Source organism: Panthera uncia, chromosome E3 (genome assembly GCF_023721935.1).
Source record: "Panthera uncia isolate 11264 chromosome E3, Puncia_PCG_1.0, whole genome shotgun sequence".
NCBI lineage: Eukaryota > Metazoa > Chordata > Mammalia > Carnivora > Felidae > Panthera > Panthera uncia.
Window position 1 is genome coordinate 12,717,401 of NC_064815.1, and position 16,295 is coordinate 12,733,695.

General features: G+C 51.7%; 1 protein-coding gene across 1 annotated transcript in view; it reads right to left on the bottom strand.

Moving 5' to 3' along the window:
• Nucleotides 1-753: 753 nt before the first annotated feature.
• COG7 (component of oligomeric golgi complex 7) overlaps nt 754-16,295 on the bottom strand; it is an 84,313-nt gene continuing 68,771 nt past the window's right edge. The window contains exons 14-17 of the mRNA XM_049638417.1: nt 12,880-12,963; nt 8,881-8,995; nt 6,782-6,925; nt 754-4,316 (exon numbers count right to left, since the gene is read on the bottom strand). Of these exons, the coding sequence (XP_049494374.1) occupies nt 4,150-4,316; nt 6,782-6,925; nt 8,881-8,995; nt 12,880-12,963 (510 nt within the window). The 3' untranslated portion in view covers nt 754-4,149. The remainder of the gene's footprint in view (nt 4,317-6,781; nt 6,926-8,880; nt 8,996-12,879; nt 12,964-16,295) is intronic.

The window sequence follows — 16,295 nt, forward strand, 5'->3', positions numbered from 1 at the left end:
TCTCTGTACCAATCAGTGTGACCAGCTGCATAGGCTGCTTGGATTGGTCAGCCTCTGCCCATACCTGAGGCCAGGTGGCCCCCAGCAGAATCACATGGTTCTAAGGTGGTGGCGGGGGGGGGGGGGGGGGGGGGGGGGGAGGGTCATGGCTCCAAGGATTGCCAGATAAAATACAGGCCACCAAGTTATATATGAATTTCAGATAAACAACAAATTAATTTTTTTAAGTTTAGTTATTTTGAGAGAGTGAGAGAGAGAGAGAGAGAGAGTAGGAGTAGAGAGAGAATCCCAAGCAGGCTCCGCACTGTCAGCACAGTGCCCCACGAGGGGCTTGAACTCATGAACTGAGAAATCACGACCTGAGCCAAGATCAAGAATGTGACGCTCAACCAACTGAGCCACCCAGTCTCCTCAACAACAAATTAATTTTTTAATATAAGTAAATCCATATAATATTTGGGAGATATTATACTAATCATTTATTATTTTTCTGAAATTCAAGTTTAACTAAGTGTCTTGTATTTAAAAAAAATTTTTTTTTTCAACGTTTTTTATTTATTTTTGGGACAGAGAGAGACAGAGCATGAACGGGAGAGGGGCAGAGAGAGAGGGAGACACAGAATCGGAAACAGGCTCCAGGCTCCGAGCCATCAGCCCAGAGCCTGACGCGGGGCTCGAACTCACGGACCGCAAGATCGTGACCTGGCTGAAGTCGGACGCTTAACCGACTGCGCCACCCAGGCGCCCCAGTGTCTTGTATTTTTAATTGCTACATATGGGAACCATGATGGCTCTCCCCAGAGCGATCAGGGAGCTGTTGCCAAAGAAGAAAGGGGTCTGTCGGGTGCTGATGGCTGACCACCTGCCAGCCCCAGTCGTGAAGGAGCCTGGGCATCTGAGGGCTCAGTCCTGCCCATCTAGAACACCTGGGTCCTTGGCTGGGACGGCAAACAAGCTGGCCTCCCATTAAGTGCCCACAGTGGCACCTGTGGGGGAAGGAGGTGCCAAAGACTTGGTGCCACTGTGGCCAAAGGCAGCACTGTCAGGGATTGTGTGTGGAGGGCCCAGGGGAAGCCGGGTTTCCCAGCTCGGGGCCAGGCGAGTCTGCAGGCTGGAGTCACAGTTCTTGGTGGTTACCACGTTTACTCCTAGGACTACTGCTTTTATTATGAGGGATAGTTGTCACCACTGTTATTATTTGTTGTTGGCATCAAATAATGGCTACATTGTATCAAACACCCCATGCCAGGCGCCAGGCCAAGTGTTTTGTAAGTCTTATTCCATTTAATTCTCATAACCACAGAGAACTATTGCCATTCCATGTTACGGGTAGTTAAGTTGAGACTCAGGGAGGTGAAGTCAGATGCCTGAGATCACTCTTCTAGTATGTGACAGGTAAAACTCCAGCCTCATCCTCTTGCTGCCAGCGGTCATAAGAATGCCGGTCCCTTACAGGAGCCCAGGGCTTTCGTCTTTACTGTCTCATCTGATGCTGTGGGGGTGATTTATTTCTTCAGCTCCTGGCTTTATTTTCCTCTGTGTTGATGTCCCACTCAAATAGGTTCTCTCCATGTGCTGCTCTTACTCCAACGGGTTCCAGACTCCATTCTGTCCGCTGAGCAACTTCAGTGGGAGAAAAGCTCCCCTTTCTTGTACAGTGTCCCAGCAAAAGCCCCGAGAATGAAGGCCATCGGGTCGGCCTGGGCCACATACTCATCCTGAACTCAGAGGTTCTGCCTGGGATGTTTTGCAGCAGGAGTGGGAAGGGTGCTCCCTGCCCCCAGAGCTCTGTGTGGACGTGTGACAGCAAGGCCAGGCTGCTGGGGGGCAGCGCCACCCCTGCTCGTAGGGCAGCCTTGAGGGCCAGGGTGAAGACGGATGACACCCCATCTCCGAAGCAGGCTCTGAGGCAGACAGACAGGTTCCCCTCATCCCTCCGGATATGGAGGAGAGGAGCTCTGTCCTGTTCCCACCCTGGGGCCATCAGAGACTTTCAGGGCTGAAAAGTTAGGCTGGCAGGACCCAAAGTGCCCAGAAAATAGCATTCTGTAATTCCCATCTTTACCCCAAAAGGGATGGTAGGTTACAGACACTGGAGACTATGAAATTAACATTCACTGTGCGCTTGCTATGTGCTTCACCCGCTGCTGTATCTCGGTGGCTCTTCAAATAACCCTGAGTTAGGGACCACCATGGCTCCCGTTTTTCACATTAGGAAAGGAGGCTCAGAGACTTGACGTGACTTCCCCAAGGTCACATGGCTGGGAGGTGGCAAAGCCAGGAATCAAGCAGCTCTTACAGACACTGGCACAGAGGTCACCCCAAAGAGATTTCCACTTTCCACAGCACATTTCACCTTCCAGGCTTCCGGCTCTCGCTTCTTCGAGGCAGGAGCCAGGCTCGATCCCTGCCAGGGACAGTCTGTGATCCACCACATGAGAAACCAAAATATTTTTCTTGGTGCAGACTCACAGTTCTTTCAGGGCCAGCAAAACTGGTTCCGAGGATGTGAGGACAGAGCGCATGGGAACCCCTGGATGACAGAGCCAGCGCGACACCTGCCCTGGCAGCCTGGAGGGGCTGGTTCACGAGGGGCCGTGGGCGCGGCGGTGCCGCTCCCGAGAGCCAGCACGAGCCGGCAGACCCAGCTGGGGCCAGGCGGTGCTGCCTGCCTCCCTCTCCATGGTCAGGACTGCAGGAGCCACGGTGCCAGGGACTCCAGACAAGTCCCTTACACCTCTCCCACCTTGGTTCCCTCGGGTGTAAGACAGGGATGATACATGCTGCCTCGGAGGCTGTGGAGGGGCATAAGGGAGAGAGAAGTAACGCGTGTCCAGAAGCGGGAACACGCTTCACGTCGATTCCAATAATGGACGCCGAGAGACACTGCCCCCCCTTCTCCCTTGCTCACAGAAACCCAGCTTCCTCAGGGCAACAAATCCTGCTTGGTCTAAGCCAGGCTTTCCCTGCTGGAGGGGAGTCTGTCCTCCCTCAGGCAACGTCTGGAGACCTTTCTGGCTGTCACAGCTGGGGAGTGCCACCAGCATCTGGTGCACAGCAGTCAGGACAGCCCAAGACGACAATAGTGCCCAGGCTGAGAAACCCTGGCTGGAGCCAGCCCTGACCCCACGTTCCCAGCCTCCCTTGCAGCCGGGGGGATGCCTGGTGACCAAGAAACAGCCTGTGAGGCCAAGGAGAAAGCTGCGGGGGCCAGCGGGGAGGCCTCTGCCTCCACGGTGGAAGGGACCATGCCCTCTCTGCCTTCATCACCCACCAAAATGACTCCTGCAGCTGCAGGAGTCAGCCCACCAGGAGGAGACACACGAGGAAAAGGTCCAGATCACCAGGAGGCTAGTCCTGGTCCTGACTCCATCCAGCCACTGAGTCAGTGCCCGCAGCCACCACCGTGTGACTTCTTGTTATTGAGAAAAATCAACACCTATTTGCTAAAGTCACTCAAATTACACTATTCTGTTACTTGTGGCCAATTACAGTCTTAACAGATACAGAAGCTACTGGCAAAAACCCTGACAGAATCCACATGATCCGTGAGTTTCAAAACAAGACAAAGCAAAAGCCCAAGTCCTCACCACGGCCTACAGGCCAGTCTGTGGTCTGGCCCCCACCGCCCCTCTGACCTGACTTCCTACTTCCATGCCACTGACCTTGGACGTGCCCCCAGGGCCTGGCCCACACGGGTCCCTCACTGCCATACACCTGTCTGACCTGCTGGTGTGGGGGCTGCCCCTCCCCCAGATGCACTCTGTTTCCCTGGTGCCACGGTCTGACATCACCTTCTCTGTGCCTCTTCCCCTCCTTCCCGGCCGGGTCCTGGTACTTGGAGCACGGCACACGGGGGGGCACCCAAATATGCATGGAGGAAAGAAAACAGCTTTCTTTTCACAATATTTATCAATTCCATTTTCAAGATCGGATCTTTTAGAAAATCATCTGAAAACCCTGCTCTAATAAATAATACACCTCTAATTACAACCCCTTTTTTTGATTATACAAATGAACCGCATCTTTTTAAGACAAACCCTGTCCAACGCTGGGCAGATTTTTTGAGCAACTCCATTCTGGAGAGTTTCTGTGACCCCAGGACCCCAGACCTGTGCCTCTTCTTAATTGGGTGTCCGGGGGTGGGGGTCAGTACTCCACACCCCGCATGGCAGCCACCGTGGCGGCAAGGCGACGGGGCAGGCCTTTGCTGACCTGCCTGTAGTCCTCGGGTTTGCTCTTCAAGAGTGTCCCAATGTTCTGCAGGGGGCGAGATGGCTGTAGGCCCAGGGCGTCCATCACGTTGATCAGGTAATCTGTGGGGACGGGGAGCGGACAGACACAGCTAAGCAGACTGAGCGCCGAGCGAGACAGAGCCCTAGAGGCCTTCCTGAGTGAGAAACAGAGAGGTCCACCCCAAGACCCTCAAGATGCTGGGTGTCCACTCTGCCCCCATCAGCCAGGCCTTTACTCTGAGGGTTTTCCCAAGAGGATTAAACCTACTGTGAGCTCGGCCCGAATTCAGGAATTCTAACTGAAGAAAGGACTGGCCAACCCCACAGCGTCCCCACCACCCAACCACACGCTCGGCTCCAGCTGGACCAGCTGACCTCACCCAAAGCTCTATAGTGGGACTCCTCTGACTTCCTGGCCACACTCCCCAGTGGACCCCACCGGCCACATGGAGAACCCGAGTCAGGGGACACAAGGGCTTCTGTGAGCAGAATCCCCACCACGAAGTCAAGGTCGGTGCCTAAGTGCACTGCAGTTCCCGCGCTAACCCCCTGGGGCACCAGCTGCGGATACATTCCTGCGCCCACCCAGACCACAGCAGTGAGAATCTCCAGGAGATGGTTCAACGACTCTGTCCTCCTAAAAAGCAGCCCCATGACTCTAACCAACACTGGCAGAGCGGGGAAGGAGAAAACTGGTTTCCAAGTTCGGGCTGAGCTCAGCGAAGTCCTTTCTCACTGAGTCTCTGCTTCTTTCCGTCGATGCCATGTAGTCAGAGAGGACGAAAAGGGACAAAGCCTGTGTCGCCATGGAAGCATGTGTCGCGGCTGGTAACCGAGCGCTGCCCCGACTTCCTCCTTCCTGGGCAGGCACAACCCGGACCTGAGGAAAGCTGCCTACGGCGTTCTCTGGTTCCTCCGCAGACCCCTGGCATGCCCTGCAGACGCCTGCCGACTTTCCGTCAATGGCGGGGCTCATGTCTTCTCGCTGACGGGACCGCAGCTCCAGGCGCGGCCTGCATCTTCCCTGGTGTCTTCTGGAGGCTTCCTGCCCTGACTGGCTGGCTGGCTCATGTCCAGCCCAGGATGGGCTGCTTCCCAGGAAGGGCGCCAGCGATTGGCCAGGTACCTGTCGCCGCACGAGTTTATCCGTAACTGAGCTCCACTCTACTGGGAGCCAGGAGCTGCATCAGAGTGGCAGCCCACGGTCTCCCATGACACTTCTGTTTGACCAGCAGAGTGAGTCTGGGTTTTGTTTTGATGCTTAATTTATCTTTAAGGTGGCCACAGCCCTCCCCTGTGGTGCTACCCGTGGTGCCACCACCTGGCAGCTTCACACACCAGCCCTACCTTCCTGGCTCCTCACCACACTCCTCACTGTGTGAGCTCAGTAAACCCAGGGATGGCCGAAAGCTCCACGCCCTGCAGCTGGCACGTAACAGATGCTCCGTCACTGCTGAATGGGGAACAGGATTCAGGGGGACACGAACAGAGAGAGAGAAATAATAGGGGCAATGCCCACGTCTCACTAGTTCCGGCACATTCCGTCCTCAGTGCTTCTGTCTGTACTAACAGGGACCACCTACGAGCCCCTGAGTCTCCTCATCCGTCTTCCCTGAACACTGTGCCCAGTGACGTGGAGAAGGGCTGGCTGTTCCTCTGTAACCGCTGAGAGCTGACGGTGGAATGAAACCAGGACACCTGGATTCCGGGCCTGGCTCTGTCACTAGTGGCTCTGAGACCTGGAGGAAGGTGCCTCACTTCTATCTCTTCTGCGGCTTGGCCCTGTGGTCCATCCAGGTCAAAGCTCTTCTAGGTCCCCAGGGAGCTGATGATCTTCGAGGCTCTTACCACCCTCTCCCCACCACCCCGAGAGCTGCCTCAGGTGAAGAGCAGACAGGTCAATGGAATGATACCAAGAGAGTGGGGAGACTCCCCTCCACCTGCCTGCAGCACCCCAGCCTCAGAGCACCACATCCTGTAGGGATGGGTGCCGGTGGGAGCAGGTGGACATGTGCCCCTCTAACCCAGGGGGCAGGCAGGTACCATGGCCTCGAGGTAGGTGGCCTCGTTATTCAGCACGATGGAGGGGGAGACCTCTGTCACATGCCAACCTTACAGGGAAGCTCTGAACGTGAACATGGCACCGGATGTGGGTATGAGGGCTCGGCTCGTTGCCTGGCATGCCTGGTGCGTGGTGACAACATTGGTTTGGGTGATTATACAAATGCAGCAGCAGAAGACAAGGCAGCACAACACACGTCTGTATCACTTACTTCGACTCGCCTCACTGAAGCTCCCCTTAACAGCGCTCAGCCTTGGCAGCCCTTCAGGATCCCCCAGGACGTTTTTCCAAATACTGACGTCCAGCCTTCAACCCAGACTTACAAGGCCAGAATCCCTGGGGGCCAGGTCTAGAGAATCTGCATTTGTAACACGCTCCACAGCCAAGCCCAGAGGTGAAGTCAAGGGGAGAGCTGGAGTCGACAGATGCCTCGGGTCCCAGCTGTCCCTCCCATCACCCATCCTGGGGGTGGGGGGGAACTCACCGATGTCGGTGACCAGCTGCTTGGTGGAGTGCGGGGTCAGCTCAGGGATCTGCAGGATCACGTCACAGTAGGTCTGCATGGTGGCTCTGGCAATGGAGCCCAGCCAGTTATCAGCTATGTTGTCCAGCTCAGGCAGCTCATCCCCTAGGAGGGAGAAAAGGTCACCAGAAGGTCCTGCTCAGGACAATACCATCGCCAACAGCTTTTACCTTCCGAGTGACCAGGCCCACAGCACGTGTTGTATGCACAAACACGCCAGGGAGCTGTGGTCTCAGTGGGGAATGCAGGGAACCGAAAACAATCACAACTTAGGTCAACTGGTATCGACTTGAGTGAGAAGAGGATTCAGAAGAAGAAACAGTCAGGGGAGGGAGAGTGATCTCTGTGTTCCCAAAGGCAGGGGACTGGGCGTAGCCATGAGGGCCTGGAGGGAGGGCAGCCCCACACCAGCTGGGAAGGCGGGAGAGTGGTCACAGCCAACAGGGAACAGGTGGCACGTCAGGACTGAGACCTGGGCCAAGGCCACCAACCACTGATGAGCTGGGTGCCGCCCAACCTCTCAGAGATGCTCACCGTCTGCTGTAAAATGGAGGGGACAACAGTCTTGCTGTTCCGGGGCTGCTATGGGAATCACCAGAGGCCTTGGCACGGGTCGAGTGTGTGTGCCACACACTTGGTGCTATGCACACAGTGACTCTTGGTGTCACACCACTTATGGGGAGGGAGAAGGGGTATGGAGGGGGGCGCAGCAGGGGGCGGTGCTGGGGGACACAGCTAGGTCACAGAGGGCTCCCTGAGAACCACGTGGACCCCATGTCAGAGGAAACAGGCAATGGCTGCGAGATCCCAGCAAGATTGCGATGTGACAAGCCCACGTCGGGGAGAGCCAGTCAGGCTGGGGCGGGGCAAGGGGGAGGACGGAGCAGCCATTCTGGCCACACAGGCCTGAGCTGGGGGGTGGGAGGAAGGTGGCCACCTGATAGCAGAAATGGGAAGAAGGGGAGGAAGGAGAGCAACATTAAAACAAACAAAAAAGTATGGGGACAAGCACTGAATAATAGTACATTTAGAAGGTAAGCAAAGTGCTTCCGCCACCACCACCACCACCAATAATAATAATATAATAATAATAATACAGAACATAAAGCTGCATGTCAAATATCATCTGTGCAGACAGTGGCGTCCAGAGGGCATGTGGGAAAATGGAAACACCATCATGTTCGATGATAGGACGTCATGATTTATTCTTTCAAACCCATGACCTTATTTGATATCTAGCATCTATACAACAAGCACAAACTAGAAAGTTAAAAACCAAGACAGGATGAACATAAACAAGCATAAGGCCAAGAACGTGAAATCTAGGGCTTCTGCCCCAGAACCAGATGTGATTTTATTCTGTGATACCTTCTTAAGCTGCTGAATCTTTTATATATCACATGATTTTTCTGTTTGTCCAACCTTATGAAGGAGGCCTATAATATCCAATGTTAGGATAAGATGATTGTTGATCAGAAAGTATACGGTCCCTGTTCAACCTCGCCAGGCCCAGATCATGAGAAAAAGGAAAAGTTTTAATTCATTGTCATTTTACCTTGTCGGTTTAGAGATCTAGGAACCTGGGGGGTTGGGAACAAGCTGTGGCCAGAGGCATCTGGACAGGAACATCACCTCTATGGTGAAGGGTTTATGTTTGTTCTCACGAGCAAAACTGTTCTGGGTGCCACTGTTCCCAGAGAGAAGGGGCTCGCATTCACCGGGTGGGACCCTTGCAGAGCTCGCTTCCACCTCCAGTGAGTATGTGTGACCCGGACCCCGGACCCTCGTGCCACTGCCTCCCCGGCTGAGGGGCATTGGCGGAGCCCCTCTCCAGGGACACCTGGCACACGGTGAGGCAGTCACCCTGTCCCTAATCTACTCTGTCCTGCAGAAGTTTCTCGGGGGGCGGGGGGTACATCAGGTGGACCCCATCTTTCCTGTCCCTATTTTAGAGTCTCAACCACTCTCTCCCAGGGAGTCTGGAGAGGGGCGTGTGCGGGTAGGGGGAGGCCGGCAGCTACAGCGAGCCCCCTCCCTGCTTTCTGGCGGGCCCTTCTCACCTTGCTCAGGAGGAAAGGGCAGCTTCCCAGCATGCAGCGCCAGTTCCAAGGCAGAGTCCTCCTGAGTCACAAAAGGCTCGAGATTCAGGGGGAGGGACATGATATACTGCCCAATCTGAAACAGAAGAAAGCACTTTCAGCCCACACTAACACAGGTAATTATTTCTGCAGTACGTTCGCGTGCAGGCATTTAGGGTGCAGACAAAACCATTAGGCCTGGGGCAGCCCCTGATCTTTCCAGTGTGCAGTAATACTGACTGCTACGACAGCACCTTAAAAAAATCAATGGGAACTTGCATGTATATCACAGATTCATCCTCACACTAATGGCCTCACTATTTTTGGAATGCATTCAATGCAATCTCTACCTCAAATGAGGTAATAGATACCGACAAGCAATAACAAGTTATTATTACTATTCATAGATCCCACACCAGTAAGGTGCTAAGGTCAGCAAGTGCATGGCCAAGCAAGAGTTCAAATCCTGTCTCCTGGACTTGGCTATGGGACTCTCTTTTAGAAATGTTCTAACTACGAGAAGAAAGGAATTTTGTTGGGGGAAAAAAGCTACTTATGAATTAACCTGGAGGGAAAACTGTTGTTTGGATAATACAAACTCTAGAAAATAAAGATCAACACCACCTTCTTGGCTGGTGGGGGCTCGTAAAAGACCGGATTACAAGACATTTGGGATGAGCCCACAAATAATACAGTGTTTGTCCTGTGTTTGTCAGACGCACATGGCAGTCATCATGGGTAGACTTCAGACACCAGTTTCTATTAAAACTCATGCCTGTTTTGGTTTTAAGGTCAATATATGCTTTTGTTTCACAAATGAGGTTGATTTTCAGGTTATGACAACATATTGTTTTTTTCTTAAATGGCTTTGACCCTGTTGTTGCTTTTTGGGGGGTTCTATATTTATCCCATACATTTAAATTTACAGTTGATACTGATTCTGCAAAACGTAAGTCCAAGGATTATCCAAGTAAGATTTTCCCCTCCTGGCCTCACACACACCGACACGGTGGCAGACCCCCAAAATCTCCCAGCCCAGAGGGAGATTCCACACATTTCCAAATACTGAATGCGGGCTGGCTATAGTAAGTCTAAACATCCTATGGTCCATCATGCTAACAAAACAGAGTAGTTTGCTCTCCCTTTAAAGAGGTACACACAGATGGTAAAATAAACGAAGTCAGCCTTTTTTCCTTTCATTTACTTAGTACAGTCTCTCATTCAAACTAGACAAGTGGGGGGCGCCTGGGTGGCTCGGTCGGTTGAGCGTCCGACTTCGGCTCAGGTCATGATCTCGCGGTCTGTTAGTTCGAGCCCCGCGTCGGGCTCTGTGCTGACAGCTCAGAGCCTGGAGCCTGCTTCAGATTCTGTGTCTCCCTCTCTCTCTGCCCCTCCCCCACTTGTGCTCTGTCTCTATCAAAAAATAAATAAATGTAAAAAAAAATAAAAAATTTCAAACTAGACAAGTGGGCCACTTTCCTCACTAATAACAACCATCACAATGCCTTTCAGCTTGCAAATGGCAACGAATTCATCATTTTCCCACAAGGCTGGAGGAAGAAAAGGATGCTATGGGATTTCTCCATTCTGATTCCATGTGGCAGGTACTTCCTGAATACTGACTATGTGCAAAGAGTCTGGGGAGTGCTCCTGTGTTTGGTATACTTCCCACCTGTAGCCATGACCTTCTGGCTAAATCCACATACCCAGCTGTACTTGAAATGAAGCGTCAGGATCACTATACCTCACATCTACAGTGTTTTTCATTTTTCAAAGCATTTTCTCCTATTTCGCCCTATATCATGTTCGTGCGGCTGTTGTGTGGGAGAGGGCATTCACCAAGGAGGCAAAGTGTCACTTAGGTGCCAAATTTCGATAACCTGGTATCTTAAACTTCAACGAGTTGGCTTAGATGGTGGGGATTGCTGTGGTCCCTGGACAGTTCCCATGACTCCAGGTCTCCCTCGGGAGTTCTGTCGACATTCATCTTTTGGAAATCAGTGCAGACAGGGATGCCTACCATCGCACCTGAGGATATTTTCCTACCGTTCTCACATACGCAATAAATACTCCTTGATATCCTGTTTGGGTAAGCTCAGTGACTCAGGAAAAATGAAGAGCTAGCTTTGTGGTCAGATGGACTTGGGCTTGAGTTCTGGCTCTACCACCGTGTGACCTTCCTGATGTCCTCATCTCTGACATGACGATGACCTCATACTTACTCCAAAGGGCCGTGCCAAGGGTGAAATTAATGCTGTGATACATGCATAAAGCTCCTGGCGTCCTAACAGAGTGGCCACTGGATAAATGGTTTCCCTGCCCCTCTCTCACTCCCCACAGCCTTGCTGCTGGCCTGTGAAACATTACTGCCGACCAGCTCACATTGTTGTCAAGATAAAATTCTGCCTAGATGGCGCGCTAACTCATGGCATTGATAAAAGCCTGGCACTGAGCTTGCACACAGTGTGGGTTCAATGAGTGTTCATTTCCTGAGTGCACGTCACCAGCCCCCAGGGACAATCTGTAACTCAGGGGCGTCACGCCAGGTGGAAAAGGGCCCTCCCTTACTCCTCCATGTCTCAGTTTCCTCAGGAATGATTCCTTAAGATCATTCAATAATCTCTCAAGTCCCTTCCAGCATCATCCTGTCCGGAATCAATTTAGATTGTAATGCATACTGGCTCAATTCTAAAAATAAGGTTATTGCCATTGTTGTGAAAAGCAGCCCACATCTGAATAGTTTCATCAGTAAAGGTTATCAGGTAATGGCCTGGAAAACGGGAGGAAAGTGACTGCCACTTTGAACTGGACACCCTCCCAACCGACAGAGAAAACAATGCCATCTTCCTCGGTACTGCTAGTGGGATCACCAGACATTTCTAACCATACAAGGGTCACTTTTAAAATTCCTTTGTATCTCTTACAATAGAGTCATAACGGGCACAGCAGTGGGTTCTAAAGTGACAGCATTAGGCAGAGATTGCTTATCCCAGAATCACCCTGGAGAATCCCAGATGTCTCTCAGAGCTGGACTATATTACCTCTACCCAGTATTTGTCATGCACACTGACCTCCAAGAGCGACAGAGCTAGACTGCAGCAAGGAAGGACAAGAAAGGCCACGTGCAGATGTCTTGGTGACTGTCAATTCCCAGGGGTGAATGGAGGAAAGGACCCTGAACTGCCCCGCTCCCCTGTAGGGTCTATTCTGTTCTTTTTCTAATATTAAACCTCTATAAATACAATTCTTAAGAGATTTATTTCCTGCTGTGAAATTCCACATGAAAGTATTCCACACAGGGCCTGGTGCATAATAGGTGCTCACTAAAATGTTTGCTGAATTTGAATTCAGAACTATATACACACTGTTCCTCTGAAAAGTCCAGAGAAGAATCTGGCCACCTGCTTCCTGTCCTCCCAAGTCAGAATTTCCTATGTGTACTCACACTGTGATGCCCTTAGGTACTGGTCATGCCTCACATCGGGAGGTGTATGAACATGTTACATTTTTGAAATCAGCTTGTTTTTCGTCAGTTGATTTAATAAGGAAATCAGCCGCCTTTCCTTAAAGTCCTGGATATGGGGGCACCTGGGTGGCTCAGTCGGTTAAGCGCCCGACTTCGGCTCAGGTCATGATCTCATGGCTTGTGGGTTCAAGCCCCATGTCGGGCTCTGTGCTGACAGCTCAGAGCCTGGAGCCTGCTTCAGATTCTGTGTCTCCCTCTCTCTCTCTCTGCCCCTCCCCTGATCGTGCTCGTTCTCTCTCTCTCTCTCTCAAAACTAAATAAACATTTTTTAAAAATTAAAAAAATAAATAAATAAAGTCCTGGATATGGATGGAAACTACTCCATCCATAGGAAGCATAGGTTCAGACAGCACTGATGCGGTAATGACTACTTTCCCAGGAGGCCAGAATCAAAAGACAAGGCACGGTCTGCAATGCTATGACTGCCCCTGGAGAAAAGTGCACGGAACTCTTACATTGCTGATGTACTCGAGAGGGGTGAGGCTGAAGGTGGGCAGATCGTCGGTCAAGGTCTCGCCAATGCCTGCTGTGTTCCAGCTCTAGGGGAGGAAAGACAGAAAGCGGTCAAGGTCACAGAAGCCAGGTGCCACAGAAAAGCACCACATGCCAGAAAATACTTGAAGAATGCACCACTCCTATAGGTGTCTTTGCTCCAAGATGGCCTTGGAAATCATCACTATTTTACAGATCAGGGACTTCTCTTTAAATCATCACCTTGAGGGGCGCCTGGATGGCTCAGTCAGTTGAGCTTCTGACCTCAGCTCAGGTCATGATCTCACGGTTTGTGGGTTCGAGCCACGCATCAGGCTCTGTGCTGACAGCTCAGAGCCTGGAGCCTGCTTCCGATTCTGTATCTCCCACTCTCTCTGCTCCTCCCACTCTCGCTCTCTCTCTCTCTCTCTCTTTCTTGCTCTCTCTCTCTCTCTCTCTCTCAAGAATAAATAAGCATGGGTGCCTGAGTGGCTCAGTTGGTTAAGCATTCAACTTCAGCTCAGGTCATGATCTCGTGGCTTGTGGGTCTGAGCCCTGCATTAGGTTCTATGCTGAAAGCTTAGAGACCGGAGCCTGCTTCAGATTCTGCATCTCCCTTTCTCTCTGCCTCTCTCTCTCTCTCGCTCAAAAATGAACATTAAAAAAAATAAAAATAAATGTTAAAATTTAAATCATCACCTTGAAACCTGCCACAGAGAAAATAATCCTTACTCTCTCCCTCTCCCCACCCCCCTCTGCATTCCTATAGATCCATAAAACAGGAGCTCCTATCTTCTCAATAGACCTATTTGGTGGGAATGGATCCCAGTTGTTGATCCCACTCAGATTGTGAAGAGCTGTGTATCCTGAGGTCTGAGTTTCTCTACTAGGTGGGCACTACAGGGTAAGAGCTACTGGGTGCAGGTGGCCTTGCTAACCCCGGGGTCTTCAGCCCCAGATCCTCCACAGAGGATCACATGTAAATCCCTATCTTGGGAAGCCCTTTCTGGCTGCAGGAATATCCAAACCACACTTACTGACATACTTAACTGCTTTTATTTCTAGCTGTCTTCTGGATTTATTTCTCAGGGATGGAAAGAATCTCCAAACCCCACCAACTGCCCTTCTGTCCTCTTTGTGACTCCTCTGTCATCTGGGGAGATGCTCTTCCTCTTGACATTTCAAGTGAGTACATCTCCGGTATCACCAAGTGAGCCTCCCCAGCATTCTCTCTAGAGTCAGGCACACTGCCAGCACGTCCACGGTTACATTGTTCATACAGAACTTGGCACGCCTTCATACAGAAATCTAGTTTCTTCATTCCAGCCTGAGTCACCCCAAAGCCAGCCTGGAAAACAAGGCCCTCTCTGGCTGCGCTCCTGGAGTGGCTCCCAGGTCACGGTGGAGTTGCTCTCCACAGCCACCTGATGCCCGATCTGGTTGCTTGATCCTTTAAGCAGCGTTCCGGGAATGTAATGACCACGTGTACCCCTGGGCTCCCAGCCCAGGCTCAGCCTCAGCCGCCCTCCCCACGTCCCCTAGCACCGGCTCGGTTCTGATTTTCTTTGCTTGAGACCAGTTCTTTTTCCTCCCCACCCCCACCCCTAGTTTTCTAAGCTCCTTGTTCTTGCATGAGAATCCTCCTCTGTTTCAAAATAGCCTGCTTTTCTTCAGTTAACTCCCACCCCATTAAGAAGACACACTCGGATCACCCACATGTACCGAGTGCCCATGATGCACAGAGCCTTGTGCCCCACTTGGCAGAGAGGAGACAAAGAAGTGTAAGACTTGGTCCTCGCTCTCCAGAAGCTCCTTGAGAAACCAAGGCCCCCTGATATGCTCCCACGCTATAAACCCCCACGTACCCAGGCTTCCACTTGGGAGTTCTCAGGGGCAGATGCAAGGTTTGATACAGTAAGAGCTCTGAGGAGCAAGGGCTCCGGCTGATTATAGAGGGCGGTGGGATGCCTGAGGTGCACAGACAGAAGACTGGAAGAGAAAGTGTAGCCCTGAACTGTGGGCTAAGAAAGGGCTTTATTTTCAACAAATAAATTGCGAGACTATGAGAGAGAGGAGAGGAGAGGAGAGGAGAGGAGAGGAGAGGAGAGGAGAGGAGAGGAGAGGAGGAGAAGGAGAAGGAGGGAAGGGTCCGGAAGGGTGGTCTGTAGTTCATAAAAGACACATCGAGCAATCCCGATGTGCACAATGAACCTGGGTCCTGATTCAGACGGTGAAATTATGACCTTTATGACAATTGGAAATTTGAACACTGATTACTGATATCAAGGAATCATTTCTGACTTAGGGGTGATTATGGCACTGTGATTATTTTTAGAGTTGCCCCCCTTTAGAGAAGGGGTATATACGAGACAGATGGCCAGGAGATGACCATGCTGGAGCAGGGTGATGAGGACGTGGGGTTCAGTAGACTCCTCTCCCCATTCTTGCATATGTGTGAACACCTCCTCAATAAAATGTTTTTTTAAATCGACCCTTACACTGGGTCTGGGGAGGTAGGGAAGGGTCCTGAGTGGGGGGACAAAGTCAGAGTGGTGCTTTGTGAAGATTAATGCAGCACCTCAGGAGGACTGAGGGTGGGGAGGCAGATAAAAAGCTCAAGGAACAGCTGGAAGAGGAGGAGAAGCCCATCGAGGGCAGTGGCCACAGGAACAGACGGGAGACAGAAGGAACAATGCAACACAGTGGTGAGGTCACTGGCAAAGAGCAGAGGCAAGAGGGCAGAGACAGGAAGGCCAGGGAGGCAGTGGGCTGGGAGAGGGGATGGTGCGAGGGCTGAGCTGCAGGGAAAGGGCAGCATCCCCCAAGTGCATCCAGGGGACTTACACTGCAGGCTGGAGGCCCCCGAAGGCTCCAGAAGGCTCCGTGGGGAGGTGGGAGGAGAGTGGACAGGCAAAGGGCAGAGGGGAGAAGGGAGAAGAGCCGGAGTGGAACGTGGTTTGCAAGAAGGGTGGGTGTGGATCGAACTAGGGAGGCGCTTAGCAACTTAGGGCGACAGGGAAATGGTGTAGGTTATTTTTTAATTGTTCAAAATTTATTTAAAATTTCCTTCAAACAGACTTTTTCTATCCATCTGTCACCAGATAATGTGGGCAAACGTCAACAGCCTATTTGGAAATGGAATACAGTGTTGGTTTATATTCTTGAAATGTAAAAGGGTAATACAATTTACTGGCAAACATTAAAAACAAACACTGAATGACCAGGGTTTAATTTTCAAATCCTTAAGGCCCAAGTGTTTGCCTTTGTGTTGTGTGCTTTCCCCGCTGGCAACTCTCAGAGAGCAGTTCCTCCTAACCTCAGTTCCCAGCGCCCCAGGGGGCTGTGTCGGTGAGGCCTGAGTGAGGAGGTGAGATTCAGGCAACCAGGAGCCCAACTGTAG